Source organism: Cataglyphis hispanica, chromosome 7 (assembly GCF_021464435.1).
Source record: "Cataglyphis hispanica isolate Lineage 1 chromosome 7, ULB_Chis1_1.0, whole genome shotgun sequence".
In the NCBI taxonomy this organism is placed as follows: domain Eukaryota; kingdom Metazoa; phylum Arthropoda; class Insecta; order Hymenoptera; family Formicidae; genus Cataglyphis; species Cataglyphis hispanica.
In genome coordinates this window covers 4469074-4496723 of record NC_065960.1, presented here as the reverse complement: position 1 = coordinate 4496723, position 27650 = coordinate 4469074, and the positions used below count along the sequence as shown (strand labels likewise).

Here is a 27650-nt window from a genome sequence, read left to right as displayed (position 1 = left end):
GAGAGAGAGAGAGAGAGAGAGAGAGAAGAGAGAGCTTTCTGTTTCTTCAGTCGGCAAAAGTACGAGGGAACGGAAGCTCGCTTAAGACGACGCTTATCATTCATTCTGCCTTTGCGCTCCTTCATCTATACGATTCATCTACCTTTGTCGTTCGCTTTCTTGAAGAGTCTGTGATAGGATAAGTTGATTAATGGCGGGTATATAGTACTGGAGTTTTACAGTTTCAGAGTGAGAACGATGAAATATTAACGAAAATGTAAGCAAAATAGAAGAAAAAAAGTCTGATGTATGATTTTCAAATCACGGTGCTAGCATTTTTCATTTTTCAACGATAACACGATATCGGCAGACTTTGATATAATGTATTGATAGTTTGGATAAATTTTAGAAAAGAGCTAACAATTAACTCAAATTAATTAATTTAATTATTTTCCGAAAAAAGAAAAAGAGAAAGAACAAAACTTTAATTTTCCTCATTATAATAACTATATGTTAATAATTTTATATATAATTATATATAATTATATATAATTTATATATAATATTATGTAATTTTATTTTTTAATTAGTTATTTTTATAAATTTAAACTGCAATTGTGCTCTGCAAAGCTAACAAATGATTCTATCTAGATTTAAGGGTAATAAATATTTTGTGATGTCATCAAAGGATTGATTCGGGTTTGCGGTATATATATATATATATATATATATATATATATATATATATATAATTTTAGAGAATTTAGGAATATCCACAAAGAATTCTAAACGAACGAAGAAGGGAAGAAGACGGTGGTCGTTCGGGAGAGATGCCGAGCTGCGAAAATCGCTTGGGATTCATATTGTTTTATGAGACGTTGGAACGCTCGTTTCGCATTGTTTCTTCGCATAATAATTTACGTACCGAGTTGCTTGTAGAACGACTGCCGGCTTCAAGGCTGGATAGGCGAATAAGAAATGTTTCTATATATGTCGCATATGTGCGTGTATGTGAAATAGGAGCGGAGGAGATCGGACGTGGGGAGGAGAGAAAGACGGGAGGAAAATGCAGAGAGCGAAATAATACGAGGAGAGGAAAGGCAAGAGAGCAGAAGAGAGAACGTGCGTTCGCGTGGATATCTATACGAGCGACATCAAGTTCTGCCTCGCGATTTTATTTTCGTCTCATTTCTGAGCGATATCTCTGTCCTTTTGTGCGGCTGCTTCCTTTATCATTACGTCCACTCCTCTTCTCCCTCATTTGTCTCTAGATTGCCTACGCCTATTGTATTGTGTATGCGGCATGATTATGAGTGTATCCTGCAGAACGACAGTCGACTGATGCGAGACTCGCCCATTTATAAAAGCGAAAATCCGTACTCGCATGCTATATTAAGCGCTGAACACGATTTTTATTTCACGTGAATAAAAACCAGAATATTGTATAGGAATTAAAAGGTCAATCGAGATTCAAAATATCGTTAATAAATATTAAAAGAGCTTGATCTGTATATAATTCGATACTGTGTCGTTATTAAGCTAAATTTTTAAACGTTTCATAATGGACTATTTTAGATATCGATAAATTGTGGCCATTTTAAGACCACGACGAAAATGTTTCAAAGTGAAAATATACAAATATCGTAATGGAAAAATTCAATGCAACAGCAATTTAACCTGTTTTCCTCTTTTATTTTAATTAAAAAAAAAAATTAAATTTATTTCATAATTAATATAAATTTAATTTTCTCAAAAATTATTTGTAAAAATGGCTAAATTATTGTGGCATTAAATTTTCCGATTTCACGATGCGTACACAACTGCATATTTCAGAGAAACTTGGAAGTAATAATAACAAAGTAGAATCTCGAGACACTCGAAATGTACGATAAGGAGCGCTCAGCATTGTGCGTCAGTCGGACGGAAGGTTTCACGACCTTGCAGTTTCTCGCACGTCCTTTAAATGCTAAGATGGGTACTTGAGCTTTCATGACCTTGCGCATCCGCATTGTCCGGTCTTTCAAGGCGCACCGTCTTTGGAGCGGCGATTAATTGGAAAACGGGCCGTGTGGGTGAGAGAGCGTTAAGTAGAGCTCACGAAACGGCTGAATCACCTCCCGCGAGAAACTTCAAGCGTCGTCCGACACGACCGACAAGACAATGACGCGGAAAATGGGCGCCTTTGTGTGACGTTTTTCAAAAGGGGATTCACGTCGCCAGCTTCGTCGGAAAGCGACGTGAGACATTAATCAAAAGAGATCATAAAGTCTGAGAAATTGTAACTATCAAGAAATTCGCAGCTCACATCGGGATCATCTCTCTCCACGTTATTCTCCGTTCTTTCAGGCTCGCCTTCGCGACACGAATTTTACTCCGGAATCGATATGGTAATCGAAGGGGGGAGGGGGAGGGAGGGGTTAACACTTATCGCGAACGGTGACCGACCAGTTCCACTGAAATTCGCAGATCAAAGCGAGATTCAATCCGCGTAATACACGTTTCTCGCCCTTCAAATCGCATCCGTGCGAATCCCACATTTGCGAGGCGTCAGGAAGAATTTGCGTCGGCCGGGACTCTATCTCTCGCGCGTGTTATCGCCATAATTTCCATGAATGGAACACGCCGGATACAGCAGGAAAAGGGAGGATAGTGGTAACGCATTCCATTTGCGTAATACTCCGCGCGATTCGCCCAAGTATTTCTCTCCATCGTTGATGTTCCAAAGGAACACTTCCTACTGTGTGTATATACCGGGACGAACAACAAGCGCGCGCGCGTGCGCTCGCGTGTAGTCTCGTCTTGAATAAAAGATCGTTTTAAGAATCAGCGCGCAGCGGGATCGAGACGAGACCGGGAGTAAAAATCGCGTATCAGATGCTGGTTAATTCATGGCAGACCGGGAATCCCGCGGGATAGAAAGGATAGCGGGTAAAAAGAGAGCGGAGAGTGATAAAGTACGTTTCATAGTATACGAAGTCCTGTTTCCCTGCGGCTTCCGCATACATGTTTCCCTTCCTCTCTTTCTTCCTCTTTTCTGTGTATCCAGTCGATTTTTTGCCGCGCGTTTAGTTCTCAGATATTCTGCTGAATCCTGGAGAAAGATCTCGAGGATCGGAAAGCACTTGGGCGAGCATGTTGGACGAATTAAAGTTTAAAAGACTGCCAACACACCGCGACCTACGACAGATCCGAGACTCGGGCTTGAAAGTTTTAGCTTGGCTTTGTCGCCGCTTAACCCTGGATGAGTAATGCGAGGCATAATGGGTCTCGCGATAAGTAACTCATCTTAAAACCCTCCACCCTGACGTTAAATCGACAACATTAATCTTCCATCAGTATTCTTCTACTTTACTTTGTAAAAGATTTCTCACTGCTTAGTATATTAAGAAAATTCGTCGATAATATTAAGTTCATTATTTAACTAGATTTATGTCTGAACGAAAAACTTGGTGCCTTTCAGAAAAGCAGTGATTTTACATATGTTTAAAATAATATATGAATAATATAGTTCCTTTCTTAAAAGGATAATTAATCGACAAAATTGAATTTTTATATCGACATATGTTAAATTTTAAATAATTTTATTTATATTTTTGGGAATTTTTATTTCGATTGACTATGCCTATTTGATTAACAACCACGCGTTTGAGAGCAGCTTATGTTCTCATGGCGAGTAATATCCAAACAAATAATGTCATTTAAAAAAACTCAGAAAAACATTATCATTATAGTAATATCGTAAATAATTTTGCAATCTATATTTTTATTACGAGTAGCAATATCGATAAAATAATAAAATATATTTATATTCATAACGACGTAATTGAATCGAACAGATATTATGAGATTAAAGCTGATCATGTCTTCAATTATTATTATAATTCTTGCTTAAATATATTCAAGCTAAAATTAAATTATATTATCTATTTATATTTTTAAGTTTCCGACTCGATATCATTGTTATAAAAAATTTTAATCAGAATTGAAGAGAGGAATTAGAAAAATGTTTATAGCTAATGTAAATGGTATATTCTTTATATTCTTAAAAAAATCTTAGTTTTATTATTTCTTTTCTGAACGATATCATTTTTCTGGGCGAACGTGTATTGTAAAAAACAACAGTTGAGTACTCACCGCATGCGCCCTGATATTTCACCCTAGTTTTTTTCCTCTTGTGGCAGCTCGCCTGTTGTAAGTGACAGTAGTTCGTGTAGGTCACGTCGTCGGAGCCGCAGACAGGATCGGAAGTCAAAGGACAATTCTCGGGACATTGACACTGAGGCTTGCCGTTTTCGGACACGACGCACGTCGCGCCCCAAGCACAGTAAGTCTTCTCGCAAGGTTCTGAAACGAGAAAGAAGCAAACCTTCTTTATTTTTAATCGCCGGACGCATTCAATGTCTTCAAGAGGTTCAACCCTCTCATAAATTCTAGTGTGCTTGAGAGATTGACGGAAATTTAGTTTGAAATTTAGTTGTTAAAACATTCAAATTGAAAATTAATGTGTGATAATAAATGATTAGTGCCAGATGTTTGTTAAAGAAATATCATTTGCATTGCCATTCTTTTTACATTTTCTGACGAATATTTTCAATACATCGTTATGTTGTTATAAGTATTATTTTCAAGGTGCATAATGTGTGTCAGAATCTCTAAAATAAATTTTTGTTTTTACAAATTACAATGCTACGTGTTAGAAAAAAGCTAGCTTTGTATTTTTAATTCTTCAAATTCCTGAAATAACTCATTCTATCGACTTCGACGCGTTTCACAGAAAGAAAGTTGACAATAGAAAAACTTTTTAATCTTTCAATTAAATCCTAAAGAGTGATTATAATATAACTGGAAAGCGTTACGTCCCGCATCACTAATTATTAATTCTAATTAAGTACCAACTCTTCTTTGTACCCATTCAAAACGCGAAGGCAGAAAGTCAGCATTAAGATCGGTTCGTAAAAGATCGTTGCGAGCGAAAGAATAAAATTCACGCCAATGCAGAGAATTTTATGGTCAGACGGTTTCTACTTGGGCGAATAAAGATCGATTTGCACGCACACAGAATCGCGTGCTGACTATTCCTACGCAACGAGTTTCGAAAGCGCTTTGTGTCGATAACACGCAACATCGTACAAAAGTTTGCATTTTTTTTTTCTCCCAGCAGAGCCGTCACGAACCAAGTGCGTCCAATGGAAGAATGCCAATTACAGCGAAAATAATTAATAACCGCAAACCGCGCGGGAATGAATTAATTCCTCGGTGAGTCTCGCTTTGTCGTTTGAATCTCTCAGGGATTCCTCTTATTTTCCCTTCTGCATTTTTTTTTTTACTTCGCCCTCTGTCGACAAAATATAATGTATCGATTTATAATGATATTTTTAATCGTTTTGTTGAAAAGAGGAAAAATCGCGTTTAAATTCAGTTTAATTCATCATTCAATGCGGACTCCTATCTTCCTTCTTCAGTCTTTTTCCGGCGGACCCTCGCACTCCTCGCGTAAGCGCAATCAATTTTACGAAAAGGTTCGTTCCGCGTGAAAGACGAACTCGCACAGAGAGAGAGAGAGAGAGAAATCCCAACGGATAATTCCGTGCTGCGCAGTCATTAATACAACGGACGAGTTAATCCCCGGCGAAAAAATTGCCGAACTCGCGCGCCAACCATTCGGTATAATGATTCCCTTCGCGATAGCCGCTCGAAGTGGAAAGAGAAGACGCTTTCGCGCATTTCTTCGACGTACTTCTCCATTTTTCGGTCATCCCATCGTGAACCGGTCGCCGAACGACGTCGTCTGTCGACCGGTAGCGACGTCGAAAGAAAGCGATAAAGAGCCGGTTTTTTGCGGTTAGCCTCGATCCTTCTTATCTGCGTTTTAGAAGGGGCGCGGCTCTGCAAACCACATTTCCGGTTCTGCGAACCACCGATGAATTTCTTCGTCCAGAATCGCCTCTCATTAAGGAACCTTTTTCTGTTTACAAGTTTCAGGCTTGAGCTTCCTTTCGAAACGTTCTTCGGAAGAGCTAACATTTGAGCAGCAACGTATCTTTCCTGTTTCCATTTCAACCGAAGAAATTTTCAAACTTTTTCCAAATACTCTACTTGCCTTAATAAGGATTTGAAATTTGTTGTATGAAAAAAAAAAGTCACAATTAATATTCTTATTAAAGCAAAATTATTAATGCTGAAAATTAACAAGATCAACAAAACAAAATTTTAAATAACATCGTTAAAAATATATAAGAAATGTTGCAAGAGAGACGTTGAATACGTAATGTTAATAAATAAAAATGTTAACAAATTACAAAATGTAGAAAATATAATCCAATAAAACTCTCAAGAGTTCGAAAAAAAAAAATCTAGTTTCAGGAAAATATGTATAGAATATTTTACCATCACACATATATTTTGCATATTTCCATAAATATAATTTAAATCCTATGTCATAGCGAATTGCAGTAACAGCGAATCTCTGCTTCTTTTTTCTCTCCCGTTTCACTGGTATAACGAACAGTCGTTTTTCATAGACGCCGCAGGGAGTACGTTTATTATTACAAAATTTTTGATTTTTTACAGATGTCGATTTTACAATTCCTTGTTTCGGACAGACTGATGCGCGATGTAACGCGCCTGGTACTCGATGCCTGGTTTCGAACCAAATTATATCCGGCTCGATGATGTCGCTGTCGACTATTGTTTATAGCGATTCACGCCGCTCGCCGCAGAGTGTCGGTGTAATTTTTGACGGACTGGAGCGACAATGCCATTTGTACGATCTCTTCCCTTCCCCCATTCGAGAGGATTTACACTGTATGTACATAAAAGCGGAAGGGACGCGGAATCCGGATGTGACGGGGGACACGATTATTTTCCCGCAATGTGGAAAATGCAACGAGGCACTATTACGAGGACTTGATCGGTACAGCACGTGCAAATAATATTCAATAAAAATATATTCTATTCTGTTTGTCGCAAGTTTCGAATTTTGCGAAATTTTTGACGCAGTATAAACTGAATTAGTTTATTTATAATATATTATGAAAATCTTTTTTTATTATCTACCGATAAGAAAAAAAAAATTCATTCAGAACAATACAATCTAAAGGACCTATTTCTACAGACTCTCTAAATATTAAAATTTATTTATGATTATTATTCGGATTATTTAAATCATTATTTGATTAAGATAATAATAATTAATATACATATAATGCAGAAGAGCACTTGTGACTTATATTTCTCGGTTCTTAATATTTTATTTAAGTACACAGTATGCTAGTAATTTGTTAAATGTAAATGTTAAAATTCAATGACAAATGTAAAAATTCAAGTATCTTCAAGTATGACCGACATCGATATTTCTTAAAAGCGGAATATTATTCAAACTCGAGTATTCATGAGCAACATTCATAAATTAAGTTTATTCACGTGTTACACGTTTTGACATATAAAACCGTCATATATATCTTCATTTTTTCTTTCTTTACAAAATATAATAAAATATAATAATAAAGTATAATAAAATATAATAAAAGTTTATCGTACCGATCATCAGGCAGCTGTATTTATCTATCATCGATAAAAGGCACAAATGCATTTGCAATCAGCTGTCAATACTTGCTTCACTACAATTCGACTAATTACAGTTTTCAGAGGACGACATTTTTATGGCATTTTTAAAATAAATATAAACATAAAACTAAATATAATTAAGCTCTAGAAATTTAAACTCAATTTCTGTTATCTTTTAAAGCAATAATTTAATTTAATGTTAAGTATAAAATATTGAAATATTATAGTTCGTTAAAATTCTCTTGCACATACAGGAATACAGAAATACAGGAATACAAAAATACAAAAAAAAAAATAATATTTTTTTAAAAAGCAAAAAAGATTTAAAAAAATATATATTATTTTTATTAAAGAAAAAAATGAATCACATCTGTTTTTGCAAAATCGTTTCGTTTAACCAGCATCGCCAGGTGTTGCGTAAATCTGAATGTATGATTTATCGAGAGAAAATTTGTCGTTAGTTGTAGCGTAAAAAAAGTTACACGTGTCCGTCATGATTAATTTAATCATATCGTTCCGTTGGAAATTCAATCATTTAAAAGATAAAAAACGATATATATAAATCCCGCAAATAAAAACCACAGCCCCGCTTATAAGCCTTGAAATCTATAACATGCATCAGTTTCAGTCAAACATGTTTCTAAACGTGAATTTTACACCTACATTGCTTCGAGAAGAATTCTGACATAAAATGATTAAAAATTTATGCATCTCAATTTGAAACGTGATATGACGTTTCCAGCTGTCAGTATAAAACTGACAAATAAAATCGTAATTTTTAAAATAGTTTCTATTTTTGAGACAATTTTTATTATTTCGAGATGCACATTTGTAAAGATATATTTGTTATATAAAAGCATTTATAATTGCGGAAATTATATGCATACTGAAAAAAGACAGAGGATAAAACAGACGCTTTTTAGTATGTGTATTCTTAATTTAATAATTTCTACAAATTATTCAAACTTTATTTAACAATAAGTTAGAGAAACGAGCAAATTTGAATGATTAATTTTCTAATCTTACTGCCACATTAATAATATCCTTAATCCTAAATTATTCCGCAAATAATTCCGAGCATGTTATTCGTCCCGCATGACAACGCAAACGAGATATATTTAAATAATGCGAGATAGAAGGTGGGGAAAAGGCCGTGAGAAGAAAGTCGATGCGCGCGCATCGCGCGTCCCGTCGCTTCCGGAATGAAATGCCGGTTGCCGATAATTAATCCCGGTTGCCAGTTCCGCGGGACGACGAAGACGGATCGCGGGCTTAATTGCGGCGGGAATGGAACTCTTTTCTGCAAGCGAGCGGCGAGAAAGCCGGCATATCTCGCGATATGAACACGTTGCAAACGTCGCGACGTCCGGCCGCGACCCGTGATTAATGCCTCGCCTCGTTTACCGTGCGATCGGATCGTTGGTATAATTAATTAACCGCTCTCCTGTTCTCATCGCGTCCTCAACGCCAGGACAATATGAACTGCGTATAAGGAAGAGGTCCTTATCATCGGGAGCCAAGCGATATTAGGTTGTCTTATCGGAGCCGTGAATACATCGTATTATCGGCGCCACGATTAATTTCATCGACCGAGAGTATCTGCGAATCTGATTGTTCGGCACGATTAATTAATCGCGCTCGCTAGCGTCGCTGGTGAATTTGCTCGTCACGCTGAGATGCGAGATCTTAAATACACGCACGCAAGAATAAACTCTATATGTAAGAGGCATAATAGTGAATGCGTTTATGGAAATAACACAATCGAGAGCGGTAGAACATCCGCCACGCCGTTTGCATCGCGGTAAAAATATTGTATATCAAATTTTTCGACATCTTTTCAGTTTATTTCTTATTATATGACGCATGAGGTCATAATAGGAAAAAAGTTAAAAAAGAAACTTACATGACAATCTTCTTTCACTATTCAAGTTTTAATTATCTAATCTAATTTGTGATAATTAAATGTTATGTGATTAAATCAAAAATAAAAATTCTATTAATATAAAATTTATTTTTTATATAAAATAAGAAACACAACACAAGTGATGTGTACATATAAAATATCCGTTCTCTCTTTCCTTTCCTGCATATTAAATTTTATTAAAATTTTCCTCTCTCATAATCTCTCCGGAATTTTTTCCCGATATCCTTTTTGCGTAGCGCTTTTTCACGCGTCGCGCATATTTTTCGCGTACCGACGCAACCCCTCGGTTTGTTCGCCGCCGGCTTTCGCAAGCTCTGAGCCGCGTGCGTTTATCGCCGCCGCAAAATCTGACTTCTTCTGACCATAGATATCCCAGATATAGACGTTAGTCCCTTTCTTGCCTTTCTTACCTACCCGCAAGTTGCTGATGCAATCGCGAGTGCGTCGTATTTCACGTAGTTTATAACGGTGCGCGAAATAACGCTTTGCGGCGTTACAGTAAACAGGTCTACGTGCGTTAAGTAGTAACCCGTCGTATGTAGCCAGCCGCGCGCGTTGCTTCCGTCAGTTAATAGCGGTTCGCACACAGTAGGGTCAACAGCCCGTGCCGTTCGATACTCGCACGCTCAACACTTTGTGTTGCCTTTCTCGCGTCGAGATTCCGCGTCGCGTCGAATGCCTCGTTTCTCCCTAATCGACGGGAGAAATCGCGGCATTTATTGTTACGTGTTATTTACTAACCGTCCGGCCAAACGTCATAGACTTTTCTTAGCGAAAGGCAAAAGAGATTCGCATCTCGCTTCTTCTCTGCACGAATGATTTATTTTGGCCAGCTATACATCATAATAAATATCATTATCGTATTCTCCATCACACATACGGATTTGGAATCTATTTATATGTTGTAATATTTCAAGAACCATGTGTAATTATTATACGTTTTAATCTATTGTGTGCATAGTAATATATATTTTTTTTTTTCACTTTACATCAACGAACAATCGCTTGAGTAGTTTATGACTATGCTATATGTAATTGTGATATTTATTACGATATATTATTTACGGCGATGTTATTGGATCGAATGTAACGTTATGTTGCCCATGTCCACGGCAAGCGGTATCAAAATCGAATTTCGCTAGCGATAGTGATGCATTCGTTCGGAATTCGTCGTTAAATTGCCAGTTTCATCATAAGCGCGAGAACGCTGTTGAAACGCGGATAAAAGCGTAGCGAGTATTAAAGGGCCAATAATTATTTGCTCATTATTCGACGCTTCTGTATGTGAGCTAATATGAGGATGCGTGGCGCACGATGGTTTATGCAAGTCAAAGAGAAAGTTATGTCACATGCTCGTGTGTCGAAAATTTGGCATTGAAACAAAATATTCGTGTAATATTCAATCTTTGACGCAAAATAATATTCCTATATTCTAAACATAATCAATGCATACAATTTGATAATATCCTTTTTTTTTGAATAACTCAGTATATGTAATATGAAAAAAAATATATTATTATCTAGTGATAATATTATTATCTATTATTATCTATTAATATCTAGTGATAATATATTATTATAATTATTGAGATGATTAAAGAGATATGTTACAGTTTTAATTAAATGTGATATTTGCTATAAAAGCAGAAACATTTTGATGTTCAAGTATTTAAATGCTTTGTCGTAGAAAGAATTGTCTATATTTTTTTTTTTTTTGCAAAAAAAGAAAATTATCCAAGAATAAAAAAAAGAGAAGAGACTTTATATAAACTTTATTGATGTTGAAAAGTTTTGTTTCATAAAATATATTTATGCAATAATATATGTGTTATATTTCTTTTAATTAATGCTGAAATGACGTATAAAATTACGTTCGACAATCAACGCCATTATCTATATGATAAAATTACTTTATCTGCAGCTGAGTTACAATCGTTTTAACAGCATACTCATACTTATAATCGTAAGCTGCCCGGAAGCAGATGATGGCAACGCGATAAAAGAAATAGAAATATAATATGCGATCGAGAAATACTTCCAAAATATCTTTAAAATAGAAATTTCGAGGCTCGTTTGCACCTTAATCAACCCGTAACATGAGTTTATATTTTGCAGTATATTGGCTGTTGCTAAATATTACGAGTCAATAATTGAATTATTGATTATTATCGTCAATTTTTTTTCTATTCTTATTTCCTAATAACTCAGAAAGCAAGAATCAATACTTTGACATCAAACAGGAAGCTGTCATTCTATCCTTTTCAGATATTTGTGCCTGAATAGGAAACGCGCAAGACTTTCGAGACGTTCTGTACCAGACGACGCATTTAATATATCCACAAATACCCGGCGTCGTCGATGCGCAATGAAATATCCGCCGTCGCAAAATATTGAAAGGTGTGCCGCATGTAAAGCGGGACAAGGGAATATATCGAATAAGGTGAATTTTTCCCTCGGAACGGTTTCATTTTAAGCGATGACTCGCCGCCACCCGTCCGGATTCCGAATCTCAGATTTCAGAACCGACACCGACGGGAAAGCGACGAGGAGGCCGAAGCGGGGGCGAAAAGTGGCGCGGACGATCGTCGACGGTGTGGCGTCGTAGGTCGACGTTTTCGAGGAAGAAAAGCGGACTTCCTTCTCTTCGCGACTTTCGTATGCGAAACGTATTCGGGACGGAATGCAGAGGGTGGGGTCGAGGGAGGGTCGGCGAACACGTTATTAATACTTTTCGCATGTAATCCGTCAACAAGTCACCCACGGTGTCGGGTAACAAAAAGCTCGTGGGAGGGGGTTTTTGTGAAAACCCCCGGCGGTCAGTCATGCTGGCGCGGGTTATCGAGGGGGATATAAATGCGCGAGTCTATCGATTTCGTGTCCGACTTCTCACCGCCACGTTGCTACGGGCGCACGTTGTCAAACGCGCGGCCGAGTGAACGTAAAACGCGAGGAAGATCGGGTTTGGGCTTCTCCGCACGGCCTGTAAAAGGCTACTGCAAATTACATTTTGACATCGTGACACGGGTACATCGAGATGCGTCAGATGAACCGGATGGCGTCTGTGTTGCGAAATTGGAAGCTACTGGAGAGACCTGGTACTTTACTCTAACAAAGAGAAAGCAACGTGCTTCATTTAATTACTCCTTTAATTGGAGGCTACTTTCTCCCGTGATGTAACCTGAGTATTTTATCTAAGCTTTTTAAATGAACAAAATGTTATTTATTTATTTGTGACATATATTTAACAGATTAATCTTAAATAAATTTTAATATTATTATTTTTAAATGAAAATCAAAAGATTAATCAAACGCGAATACACACAAGTGTCATTTGAACCTCAATAGATAATAACTTTTTTATTTTCTGTTCATTTACTGATTATTTGAGCTAGTCAAAAAAAGCTAACTCGATCAAAGCATGAATTCCATAGACCGGCTGAAATTTAATCATAAATTCTTTTGCCAAAACTGCGTTTTCAGCTTATATTGCGATAATCATGATAAAATTTATTTTTTAACGTTTTCAAAATTCTCTTTCATTTTTTCAAAGATCACAAGAATAGAACAAAAGAAAATTATTTTGATATTAATGAAAGATTATATTATTAAAGTCTCGTGAGCGGTGTAAAATAATGGCTTTATTTCATTTTTAATTTTTTTGCCAAGAATTTATCTAAAACTGCTTAATCGATAAAAAGTAAAATAATAAAATAAACAAGTATACAAGTTAATAAATGCCCTAGGTAATGTTTAATTACTACAAAATTAGTCATCTGCTATAGTTAATAATTAATTAATTGTCATCATTATATGCAAACAATTAATTGATAATTGCCAGAATAATTCATATACATGTCACTAATTAGTCCACTCTGCTATTTATTTCAAATGTCGATAACGCAACAATTGTTATTATTATAAAATAATGTCAAAGATAAGTCAATTATATATTTGCCTTACTTATCTTGTTTAATTTAACACAAAATTTTTGCAAAATTAATTTTTTCTTTCACTTTTCTCCACTTAAAATAGAAGCAAATAATAATCTACAAATTTTTAATTTTTCACAACATAAATTATTACATTTTTAATCTGTTTATCTACCTTGGCTATTTTTTCCGTGATTCAAAATAAAAAAATATGTAGCTACTGTCAGTCAAAACAAATTGACCATGAGCTGGCAGTGGATAGGTGCTACTAATACCGTTGAAAGAGAAAGAACGAGCGATGAAAGAAGAGTAATCTAATTAACGGCAGTCGAACGTTCAAGTTGGCTGAATACATAGTCGCGAAGAGTCCGCAGAGAAGCACAGTGTAAATAAGCGATCGCAAACTGCACGAGGTTGGGCACGTGCCCTTTTATTTCCTTCGCAGAGAGTCCGCAGAAGAAGCTTACCAACTAATTATCCCTTCCGATTTCTCGTCCCTTGCTAGCAGCATTTATAGTCTCTCGACAGATCCTAATTTTAACCTCTCTTCTCGACTTTTGCTATCCTTTTTTCTACTTCAAAAGTTTGATTTCATTGATCAAATAATGCTCAATGAAAAAATTCGCGCCTTGTAGAGAAAATTTTAAATTTTTATATTGACGTATTCGTAGTGTTTTATTTTCTAATTTAAGTATGGTTATTTTTGTTTTAAAAATAACAATAAATTCAGTAATAAAATTAAAAGAGCAGATTCAAAATTTTAAAAATTCATGATTCAACTTGTGGCTTATAATTCAGAGACTTATAAACTGACTGTCAATTATTTCTCTTGCCAAATAACAAAAAAAATGACAATGTTAAAACAAAAGCAACGGTTAATGGCGCCATATATTTACTTAGCTCATTAAAAACATATAAAAAAATAGATGTATAAATTGGATACTTTGTAAGGACATAATTTTATGTATACTACGTATATTACTCTTGTCCACGCTATCATAAAGTTATATCAGCGCACTACCGAGTGGAGCTTAATGCGAGTATTATGAGTAGCAATACAAATCTTCTGTTTTATGGTCGACATGGCTGACGGGAATAAACGAGGATTTCAAACGTAGATTTAACAATAGCGTAGCAGAGTTATATTAAGAAATTTCAACGTCAGCGTTTTTTTTTCAATATTTACAATGTGTGCTAAAGCTTATGAACAAATTATTAAATGAATTGTAAAAAAATATGAATATGTTATCCATACATATTTTAATTAGTAAACATAAAACTTCTCTTGTAATTCTACAAATTTTTTGACAAATGTAAAATCAATTTGATATACAAAGTGCAAGTAGACGGAAAAGAATTTAATATCTAGTAATTTCTACCATTTGATCCACTTTTTCTTCTTCAAGTATATGTAAGCCTCTTAGCTAACATATACGACAGCGGAGTGATGTTGCTAATCTACGTGCACCGAGTTGTCTGGTTCGACCTGGCTGTCATTACTCATATGATACATCGTGATGCGACGATGTCTCCGTTTAATCCGGTATTACTCGTTATGGAAGGATCGTTAGAGGGACTTGGCAACGCGACTAATTACCAATTCGATCGATTCTGAGATCGGGTTGTATTATTAAGAGAAACCTTACGCGCGGTTAGGTGTTGCTGCTGCCACCAATGAGATCATGTTATAGAACAATGTTATAAGCAACATATGTAGATCAAACGATGCATCAATTAAATGCACGTTTTCATTCACTATCTTGATTTGGCGTGTCACGATATAATACATACATTACCAAATCCCAGTCGTAATATTACCATATTATCATATTAAAATCTGCCTAATGTTGTTACACAAGAGCATATAAAAATTACTATATATATTAAATTTATATATATAATATAATATAATATAATAGTTTATTTTAGAATAATAAAATTAATTACAATAAAAATTAAAATTACATGTCCGGCATTTTAAAATTAATATTAGATTGAACGAGTTAAATATCATGGCCATAATAATATAATAATATAATATACTCGCTGATAAGAGAGAAGAGCGAGTTTAAAGCGTTAACGGGCTTTCAAAGAAAATAGAAAAGCTAAACATGGCCTCGGGTTTTAAACGAACGAAACATGCAAAAATCATGAGCCCGCGAGAATTGACATATGGGAGCTCTCAAGCATTGATGATCCGTTCGGTCATCGAGCTTCTCTCCCTCGACGAGGCGGTGGTTAGGTCAAGCCTCTATGGGTTAGGATAGGGTAGGTCAACTCAGGTCGATCGGTTGTCGCGTACGTCAGCCTGCGTTTTACGATGGCAGCGCAACATAGTGGCAACCTCGGTGGCGCGAGAGGGTGCGAGCGATTTAACCGCAACCTCACCCCCTGCAATTACAATGCTAATTCCACGTACGCGGCTTTGCAGTTAATCGTCGCTCGGCTTTCTTCGTCCTCAAATCGCTCAGTCATTTTGCTGTTCTGAGCCGCATGTCACGAGTTCCGCGCAATAATTACTTTTGTACCTTATAAATGGTCTTTTCGTAGTTATAAAAGAAAAACAAAACTAACTTACTTATAAGCGTTTATGAAGGAAAAATATTTATTAAAATTTTTACGATATTTTCTTAAACTTTATACATTATTATATCGTAGCATTAATAAATAAAAAATTATAAATTAAGAATTATAAATATGTGTGAAAATATACATAATTCATGAGAATACGATAGCCTAAAGCAGAAGACGATATATTGCTTAAGTGGATATTATTAAAAAATTTAAATTTCATAAAAGAAGTTTCTAAAAAAAGATAGAGACTATCTCTTAGAAAATAATATGTTCCTTCTCATCTTGATAGTTGTATTCGAAATGTACGCGAAGGTATAATAAGAGTAAATAAAAAATAGGTAAGAAAACGAAACCGATGAAAGCTTTCCAATCACGGCTAAGAAGCCCGGGGAAACAAGAAACGTCACAACACCATGAACTTTCGGCTCGTTTTATTTCCGACGAGAAAAATGTTTCCGCAGGGCGATGCACGCTCCTCAGGAAGAAAAGGAGCAATTTATTTCGATATTTCAAGCTTCTCTTGCTTTGATCTATCCTAAGGAAATGGAATCCCTACGAAAGTAAAATTGCACTTAAAAAGCACTTAATTTAACTGCGCTGTTTGCGAATGAAAGCGTGGTTCTTCCGAAATATGAATGCCATTATTTTGTGTCATTCATATTTTGCTACCATTAGAATGATTGTAATGTTCTCATCCTTTTTTTTTTTTTTCTTTAATGTTTCGTACAAAAATTTTGTGGCGTTTTTTTTTTTTTTTAATTTTAACATTTTATTAATATAAATTTTATCTAAGTATAGATATTTTTTGTTTATCCAAAATTAAATTTAGAAAAATTTCAATTGAAAAAAAAGATAATTTCAAGACAGTTTATCTATTGAACATTGACAGTTTGTCATTACATCTTCGGTATTAACGAATAGTACATGTTTGACCGTCACGTGGCAAGAAAAGTAGTCAATGTCAACGCGTGGTCGGGCCAGCCGCCCGCTGAGAATTATAATTCGAACGCGGAACGCCTAATTAATTAGCCTGTCTAGGGTGCCCATCCGCGGATTACATAACGGCTGACAGCCGACAGGATACTGTAATTATATCCACTCTGGAATATTCAATTGGATATCCTAACTCGCTAATAATCGACACGATAGCATTAACGGAGCATGGAATATTGATGATGTATTAATCTCGAATGACGACGTCGATCTGTGAAGATTTTCTAGCTGCTGTATTGCAAATTAAAACAATCGTACAATTATTTGTTGATTATATGAGATTATATAAAATTATAATTTAAGATTGAAAAGATGTATACATATGCACGACAATATTTCTTTTTGTCTGAGATATTATATATATATCGAGAGAACACGAGTTATTAGATATAGAACGCGATCTTTAATCGCAATGACTGTTAATAGGCGCGTGGTAATTATCGCGAAACATCAAGCGATCAAACAAAACGCATGAGTGCGCATACGCGCGTTCGCATAGAAGATTCGAGCCGAAATCGAGTCGAGGCACCGAGCCGGAATTCATATCGCGATATATGTACATGAGAGAAGTGCATCAGCCACGAAATTGCACGGCCATAGTTGCACCTCACCCTCTATTACTCTCTCTCTCTCTCTCTCTCTCTCTCTCTCTCTTGATCCACTTACCCCTCTCTCGCAGCCATCGAGTTTATAAAGGGTCGTGCATATAGAAGGATGGGAAACGCGGCCACTTGCGCGAATCTAGAAATACCGTCAGCAGCCAGACAGGTACCACTAATCAGGCTGTTTCCACTTAATTTGCCGAGGTAATTAAGCGTCTCATTCACCTTCGCTCACCCTAAAACCACGCTCGAACTGAAACCCAAGTGCTTTATTATGCACAAACCCTATTGTGTCCCAGGATACTATCAAGAAGCCCACTGCATGTGCGCTGTACGATTTCTGCCTTTCCATTGTTTTCCTTCTTTCTCTTCATTCCTTTTTCTCCGTTTCTTTTAATCGCACTTTCATATTTTTTTTGCTTACAATTAATTTTTCTTGAACGAATACTTATAAATTGATATTAAAATGTTTTATCTTTGTTTTTTCAGTAAAAATTTAGATTTAGTTTTGATGTTACAAAGTTATATAACAATACTAACATTTTTGTTTGCTTCATTAATATTTATGAATTTAATATTTATAAATATATTACGCAATACTAATCACTGTAATAACTATTATATTTAAATATTATATAGTTATTATATTTTACTTTGCTATAATATTATATGTTATTATTATATTATATCATTTAATTTTTTTTCTCTCTCTTCAATAATATAATTTTTGTACTATTTTATTTTTTTTTTTACATTTCATAAATTCTATACAAGTCCTGCATTTAAAATAATAAATTGATATTTAAAATTCTAAGATCTAAATATAAGCATTATCATTTATTTTTCAAGACGCTAGTATATAAAATTGTTAATAAATGTAAATTAGAAAAACATTTACATGAGGCTTCTAAACAAAAGCAAAAAAGACATTTCTCTTCAATTTGAAAATTCCATTAGAGGGACAGTTCGATCGAAGCTGCAGAGACTTGGGCGTGAATCGAGAGCGCGGGTACGTGCCCTCGAGAGGAAGAGGACTTTCGCGAGAAGCGACGATGGTCCGTGACCTGTTTTGAATCCCATCTATTTTTCAAGGGAGACTTGTGTGTACGCGCGCCTGTTTTCCCTTCCCCGCTTATCGTCCCCCCTCGTTCCGGTTGTATTATAGGCAGGGGCCGCCACCGAGAGTCTGCCACTGACATACCGTGAAATTTTAACGAAGTCTAACTTGTAATTCGTATATCCTGCCAGCGGTATTCCACGAGAATGGATAGGATAACTGCCGACGAGCGCGCGCGCGCGCGCGCGTGCTCGCTCGCGAGATGGAGATTTCTATTTTAATCCCGCACGACATATGCGCCTCATTCAGACAATGATATATTTATTCGTTCGCCATCGCGTGACCGTCACATTTCTAATTGCGTCCGATTTCCTTTCCCCATCCCCTTCCCCCTCTCCCCCTTCCACGCAACCTTATACCGGTAGATATTTTGAACGTATATTGAACGTCATGCAAAGTGACATTTTGAAATTGTAACATCGCGCTCAAGATAGTTACGATATAATCAGAGATTATTTAAAGATTATTCGTGTCGATGATGTGTACGGGTCAAAGTTAATATTTAACACATTCAAACTGTTTCCATTTGTTCATCTGCATGTTTTATATTAGTATATTATATAAAAGCTTTGAGTTATAAATACGTTATACATGCTATCTAAAGATATATTTTTTATTTTCTTTATAAGAGCAGATTTTGATCATTTAATTCTTTAAATAATGCCACAATCTAAAAAATAAAGTAAATAAATAGTATATATTTAGAGCATAAAATAAATATAATGGAACTGTATAAAAATACATATGTATATGAGCAATAAAAAATTCAAGATATGTCAAATATATTTTCAAAAATATTTTCTCTCAAAAATAGCTTGATCTCGATCAGTATTTTATTTCTCACCGATTAAAATAAGCGAAAGTAATTGAGAAGAAAAGTTTTATAAAGGTAAGTTCTATAAAAAGCTGTAAAGTCATTTTTATTCATGCTCATGTATTCTACGATAGATAAAAAAGGCAACGTACACTAGATTATCTCATTAAAATCGACATAACAAATACATATATACATATGACCACACGTAATTGCTAATTAAAATGTTTGTTTGACAAAAGCTAGAGAACAAACTCAACTTTCCATGCTACACATTTATAATCTTGTTGATCAAAGAAGATGAAATTTACCGTATCACGTGTGATTATTTTAATGCAAGGTAACACAGGAGTATTTACCATGCACGCGTGAATGAAAAATGTTTGATCCCCTCTTCTGTAATTACTCTCATCGTCACGACGTCACGAAGTCGATCCTCGACTCTCGTTGCAATAGAATCGGGAGAAAGGGTGCGACGGTGGATAATTGCAAGTACCTCCTAGCATCCGGATACGGTTGGCAAGCTCGAAACAAGCCAAGAAGGGGGCTCGGCTGGATGCGTAATAGGATGCTTAAGTATCCATTATCCATTCTGTTAGGTCGCGACCACGAACAAAAAGTTCACGTCTCGGCTAATGGTCGGCTTGACTCCCGCATTGCTCTCTACGGTCGAATAAAAGCGACGACTATGTATACATAAAAATGACGTCAAGATAGGCACGTTCTTTTTCTCTCCCCGATGTTAATGAAATATTCCTATGATGCCATGATAGTGCGACGCGCACATTCGTTGACGGGCGTCGATATTATTCCAAAGGCTCGGCAGCATTCGAGAATATCTAACGAGAAAATTCGCGCGGCTCTCCAATAATGTTAAAAGCTCACATTCAGTCGGTCGGCTGGGAGCCAACGAGACACCCGTGCTGTTTTATTGAATATCTTTACATGAAGTCCTGGGGAAATTACATGAGTTCTGGGGAATGCGACTGTCGCGGTATACTTTTGTAAAAAGTTTAATCGATGTGACCTCTCTCGCAATGCGCCTGCCATTTTGTAATGCAAAAATAAACAGGAATTTTTTTCGTTTGTCTTATGTATATGTTACAGCTGCTATTTAACGAAAAATTTCTGTAAAATTAATATACGAAACTATTTCTAAAATTACATTTACAATGCTATTTATTGCATTACATTTAATTTCTGAGGACAAAGGAAAGAAGAAAAAATGTATCATTATTTATCTTGAAATTTTTTTTACATAAAACATTGTGATATAACAAGAAATCCTTTATTTAATTTATCGATTATTCTAATTTATAAACTTTCCTTCTTTATTTCTGTTCTTGTTTTATGACAATTCTACATTTTTTCCTACTCTTTCTTTTTTTTTAATGTTCTTTTTCTTCCTGTTTTGCAAATTAATCATTACTCTTTCAAAATATATGTCTCCGTCTACTTCTATTATATTATAATTTTCTTTTATCTCATTTTTTTCGTTAAAGTCGCAGCAAAACATCGTGATGCACGTAAGACATAACCAGAGATCTTTCTTATACTTATTATTAGTACCGCAATAAGCTTTTTTATCCGAATCCGATTTGCGACTCAACAGGATTATTCAATGATAGAGTCGTCGAGACGCGAATCAATTTTATGTTTCATAAAGATTAATTGTGCTCTACTTTATAGCTCACGATAAATTAATTAAAATTACTGAAATCTTTTTCGATTTAGATATATCTTCACTTATATTTGCGTAAAGATAAATGAGAATATTTATCTTATTGTTAGCTCAAATGTGTGTCTGGAATGTCATTTGAAATTTAAAATTCGCTAACTTGCAGAAATAGTTTCATATATATTTAAATAAAAATATAATGTGCGTGTGTGTGCACAAATAGTTATATATATATATATATATATATATATATATATATATATATATATATAATCGAAAAGTAACATACTTTTCCAATATTGTAATGTTAAATTTGTTTAATGCCTTTTATTCAAAAATAAATTTTTTAATAATAAAATCAAATTAAAAAATTGCAAATACAAATTTGAAAATTTAAATACATTCAAATTCAATCTCTAAAATATTTTTTACATATTTTATATTACTGAATGATGCATCGTTACCGCGGAAATAAACGAGGAAGCAATTCATTTTACATAAATAATAAATAATAAACTGAATAAATTATATAAATTACTCACGGTATTACTCCATCGAAGATCGATACTTTGTTAAGCCTTTTTTCCCCTTGTCTGTCCTTTATTGCGCCTTCGTGATACTTATATGATAATCATTCGCCAAAACATGATTAATCACAATCGAGTCCGCACTAATCAGCACTAATACGACAATCCTAACGCACGCAATGCGTATCATGTTTTATTACCCCGAAAAAATGATGAAAAAAAATTATATAATGCTATATAGTTACAAAAGTTCTCGATACTCGAAAATTGCGCTGCCAAGTTTTAAGTTATACCAAATTATAGTTAATGTGAGTATAAATATATTTATTATTAAAGATATTTCGATAATCGCGTAGCAAAATTTCGACATTCTCTTTCTACGGCGGACGTCGCTATTATTTATATTTATACAATATACTGACCTACAGTTTCACCTTCTAATCATTCGCGCCACAATTCTCGACCGAGCAGGCAGTGGCTTGAGTCGATCCGATTTATCTCGTCATATTATTCTTCGTAACATTCGTGACAGATACTAGAACTTCCTCAATATAATTAATCGTGTAATAAAAGTTCGGCACTCTTTTACGATGTATAAAACGCGTTGTTCTTTTCATATCACGTGACGTCACTACCATTCGCACGGCGACACTCGAATGAAGACAGCAGCGTGTCTCACTTCGTGTATATCTCGTTGTACTAGACGTTGTACTAACCTAACAAGAATTAGAAAGGTTTATCCATAGACTTCTATATTATACCTAGATATGATACAGGCAGTGATTGGTCAGAATATTAGGCTTATATTTAATATACTTTTATATTTAATATTGCAGTTTTTCCTTCAAAAATAATTGACTATTAATTCAATATATCAATATACAATATATATAGAAGTCTGTGAGTTTATTTCGTCTATATTAAATCGTAATATCGGAACAAAGTTATTATTTTAAAACTTATTCTCGATCGTCGTCGATTAAACCTAGCGTGTATGGAATAGAACGTTACGAGTCGAGCAGCGCGATTATTAATATATACTTTCATCGCGGGTCAACTTTAATCGCGCATTTTAACAACTTTCAATCGCATATTTACAAAAACTTGGCGCTCTTTTTTTCCCTCATACGCTGCTATTATTACTAGTACTAGTAACCTACGTAGCGCGCGTCGATATTATACTACCCTACACCTTCACCTTGTCAACATTCGCGCGGCAACATCCGACTGAGCAGGTAGTGGCGTGAATCGCTCCGTATATTTCGTCGTATTATCCTTCCTAACACTATTGCGACAAGCATTATTATAAAATGTGTCTTTTTAAAATTAAATCTCAATAGAACTGTCTATCGCGTAATAATAATTCGGCATTCTTTTACGGCAACGCGCTAGTTTTTTACATCCCGTGACGTCATTGCTTCTGGCGCAGCAACACTCGAATGAAGGCAGCTGCGCGAAATCACTTCGTGTTATATTTCATACTATCCATTGTAACATAATCACGCCAAATATTAGAAAAGTATATCTCATTTTTCTATAATTAAATCGTAATATTTAAATATCGAAATAAATTGTTTTGAAACTTCTTGATCAACATCAATTAAACGTAACGTGTATGGAATAAAAAGATTATAAGTCGAGCGGTGTGATTATTAATTGCTATGTATGGTCAGATTTAATCGCGTGTCTTAATAACTTTCAATCGCGTATAACAAAAATTTGGTGCTTTTTTCTCGCGGCGTTCGCAGCGCGCGCGCGCTATTGTTTACATTCCAGGCATTCCGGACATTGTTGTTATTCGTGCGTCGACACTCGGGTGAAGGTTGCGGCGCAAGTCGCTCCGTATTATCTTTCGTGACGCGTCGCGACAAGTACTAGTGCGGCATATCGCATTGTTAAATCGTAGTATTGCGCGTTATCAGAGCGAAGATGTCGTCTTCCAACTTCTCGATTGTTCATCGATTACGAGTCGGACGGCTCTACAACGCGGTTACCAAATACAGTCGTATTTAATAGTATATGATTTATAATACGATTTATAATAATTTTATATAATTATTATTTATATCAATTTACATATTCCTTCTATTACTTTGATATTGTTTGCGCGACGACACTTAAGTACGCAGATAAGTCACTTTTATTCGTAATATTTCTCGATATCGCGACAAGTATTCGAACGATATCTCTTAGCTATTAATTATTGATCATATTAATTAATAATATTGCACGTTATTAGAGCAAAGTTGATGTAGCATCGTGTAATATAGAATTTTCCGGTCATTAAAACATACTGAACGAAACAAATATAGTCGTATTTAACGCGCATTTTGATAACTGTCAATCGCGAAGTAAATTTTCGACATTAATGATTTCTTAAATTGTATATATATAATTTCTTAAATTGAAATTTATTGCACAACTCATTGACAAAGTCACATTTTTCGAATATTGCACATTTGACAGATATTTGTATTTACATACTCATATTTGCGCGTTATAATATTATCGCACATTAATTATTAATAACAGAGAAATAATATTGTTTTAAATTATTCTGAATTGTCGAGTGTCTAGCATTTGTAACTGTATGCGACTATAATTTCGCGTTGTTTCCCCGTCGCGATATAAAAAGTTCAATCACGCGCGTCACGTGTGATTAGAAGTCAGAATTGCCGCGCGATCGTATTTAACTGATTAGTACGTGCGTGATCGTAATTAATCGTGTTTTGCGAGTGAATGTGAGTGCCATCAAAAAGAAGAGAACAAGCAAGAGAGGAGGAGGTGGCCCGGGGAGGCATCGGGCAACGGCGGAGCAACCGTGGGGTGAGTAATTTATAACTTATTTAATTTCTTATTTATAAAATATTTTGATTATTTCTCTTTTCATCGCAATAGAATCCATTTTTTCTACATTATTGCGCGAATAATTAATACAATTAATTATTGTTAATTATTTTTTCCACTTTGGAATTTATAACTTAATTTATATATAACTTGCTCGGAATCTTCGGCAAAAATTGCTCATATATATAATCATGTATAAAATATTGTGTAATCTATAATAATTGCAAATTTTTCTTTTTTTCAAAATAATGTGGAAATAATGTTTATTCTTATTATTTTTTTACGATTTATATGAACGATAATAACGCGTACGTATTATTTACTTTCATAATTGTGAGAGTAAATTTCATATATAATAATATTTATATATTTATATATAGTTATATATTAACAATTTTTTTTGTGGATAAGTATTTTAAAGTATTTTAAATATTTTATATTATTATATAATGTTTTATATAGTTTGGATATATTTGTGTTTTACAGATTTCAACATGTGTACTACAACTCCGCTGTTGCGCATTGTACCGGTGAGTTGTATTTTAATTTCAAGGTAATGAAATTGTACTAACTATAAATATATGTAAAAACAAGAAATGTAAAAAAAAGAAAGAAAGAATTAAAAAAAGTATAATTTGGATAAATTATCAATTAATATTTAATATATAAATGTAATATAATATTTAATGTTAAAATATAAAGGAAAATGGAAATATATTATATAAGATAATTGACATACTAAGATATCTTGATCCTCAAGTAAAGGATTTGCATAAGTACAAATTCATTACCATATTTTAATATCAAAAATTTTATATTTAATATGAACGAAAAATATACGATCTTCCAATATTAGCAAATTTTAAATTTTTGCTATAAAATACAAAATAATTATTTTCAATAATTATATTGCACTGCAAATTTTGGGGCTTACTGCTATCTGCGCAAAGATTTCAATTAATTCGCTTATTAGTAAATTTATTAGTAAATCTGATAATTATATTTAAACATCCTACATATCTTATATCGTCGAGAGCATTATGTGAAACTACGAGAACATTCAATGTCGTGGAGTAAAAATTGAAAAACATTGCGAGCGGAGTACAAAGATCGAGGGGTGCGAAGACAATACCTTGTGGAAAAACGGATAAGAAGGAACACAGCAGGGAGAAGGAATGATAGAACGGGTAAGGGACGCGAATGCGCATCCCAGCCGCGGAGTCACGTACTTTATAAAATGCAGTCGTTACACCGATGTCGGAGGCATCGTCGAAATGGGGAGAACGTGTACGTGTGTACGTTGGCGCAAAGAAGGGGGGCAGACTGGCCGGAACATATGCTTCCCTTCGCAATATAGGGTAGAAGAACGTCTCTAGCCGATAAACTCCCGCGGAAATGAGCTTTTTTCGCCCATTTCTCTCACCGGTATGCTCGCGCGACCGCTTCCTCGCAATTTTCGATCTGTTTCTCTTCTCCCTCCATCCTTTGTCTCTTACTCGCAAAAGTCGATTTTTCTATTCTAGTCTGTGATTCAGTGGCAAACGATCTTTCCATAGATAGACAGAATAAAATCATGAAATACGCGAGGAGTGAGAGATAGAGTCTGTTCTATTTATTTGCAAAATTATATTTTTCGTTCATATTTCATATATTTTTTGCGTGTCACCATAAATGGAGACAACTAAACATTTCACTTGCAATGCGTGCATATGATCGTCCCTTTTCATCTAACGATGCACGACAAATATTCCTTCAAATATTGTATTTTATTTAATCTTGCATATACTTTAACGTTCAACAATGCTATGGTAAACCCAGACATGTCTGTCTGTCTGCATATGTTCCGTTGCGGTTTTCTGCAACTTTCTTTTGTGCTCGCCGTTTCTACCTTGTTTTCCTGTCACGATGCAGTTTAGTCATTTACTCCTTACATTAGATTCTTCGATACTCACAAAACGTTTAATTCTTGAATTTCATAATTGTTTGGGCTATTACTAAATTTATATAGAATGCATCACAAAATTATTTGCATTTAATCGTAGACTCTTGCATAAGTACCAAGTCAATTTTATCTTGGTTATTAAATTAAATGAGATTTACACTTGTCATAATTTTTTACTTTTAAACATTAAAAAAAAAACAACTATTTTAAATGTAAAGTGTAAGCTAGAAATGTTTTTGTTATAGCTAATTGCAAAACAGATTTTGTCGTCTATTTAGAATCTGAAATTTATAATTTGTTCAATCTCTAATTTTCACTGTTGTAATATTAACTATTTAAAGTGCCAAACATATTTTTCTCGAATTTTACCGCGCCTATTTTTTATTTTAAACATAATTTCTCTTGCAAACATAAAAAATGTTGACGAAAGATTTAATCTAACGAGATTGGCCGTAAATTTTTAAATAGCGATCTAATTGCCTCGATTATTTGGAGACCGATTCGAATCGTCTTCGATTGGCGTTACGCATTAAACGGTCTCAGCATCACGGTCTCCGAACGGAGACCGTCCGTAAGTTGAACCGTAAGACTCGAAACGCTGCGGATTTCATTCCGCTTCGAATCGGTCTCTCGCGCGACATGGAGTCGGCGCGATCCGTAGAATACCTTGTGTGTAGACACGGCGTGCGCTGGCGGTTATACTTTAACGAGAATGTCACGTTCTTGACTGAAACACGAGAAGACGCGCGCGTTCCGGCCAGAATTTCTCCTCTATCCGCTTTTCTCTCGGCTGCCAGTCACGCGAAATCTTCGTTCTCCGCGTGTATCTTCCGGCGAGAATATCACTGCCGCTTTTATATTCAACGTTACTTGTACGTCGGCTTTCTTCGAAAATAGAGAGAAGCTTTCTCTCTCTCTCTCTCTCTGTTTTTCTCTCATGTTCCTCTGACAACGTTTCGATCGATCTCTTAAATCAGAAATCTCTTAACGCTCGACAACCATCGTGTAAACGAAGGGATGCCTGATGCAGTCGAGTCTCGATAGTTTTCGCCTCATTTTTCTGTATATACACATATTGACTGAACTCGTTTAGAACGCTTGTCTTTTTTTTTAGAAATATTTATAGCATTAAAGTAAAATTAAATAAAAAAAGAATTG

At 35.0% G+C, this 27650-nt stretch overlaps 2 protein-coding genes across 2 annotated transcripts in view; both read right to left on the bottom strand.

Annotated features, from left to right (window-relative positions):
• Nucleotides 1-27650, bottom strand: part of LOC126851120 (agrin-like) — a 459405-nt gene that overhangs the window by 114037 nt on the left and 317718 nt on the right. Inside the window, exon 6 of the mRNA XM_050594751.1 lies at nucleotides 4114-4323. Within this exon, the coding sequence (XP_050450708.1) occupies nucleotides 4114-4323 (210 nt within the window). The remainder of the gene's footprint in view (nucleotides 1-4113; nucleotides 4324-27650) is intronic.
• The window catches only part of LOC126851163 (uncharacterized), a 264034-nt gene continuing 256421 nt past the window's right edge, over nucleotides 20038-27650 (bottom strand). Inside the window, exon 2 of the mRNA XM_050594835.1 lies at nucleotides 20038-20161. Within this exon, the coding sequence (XP_050450792.1) occupies nucleotides 20094-20161 (68 nt within the window). The 3' untranslated portion in view covers nucleotides 20038-20093. The remainder of the gene's footprint in view (nucleotides 20162-27650) is intronic.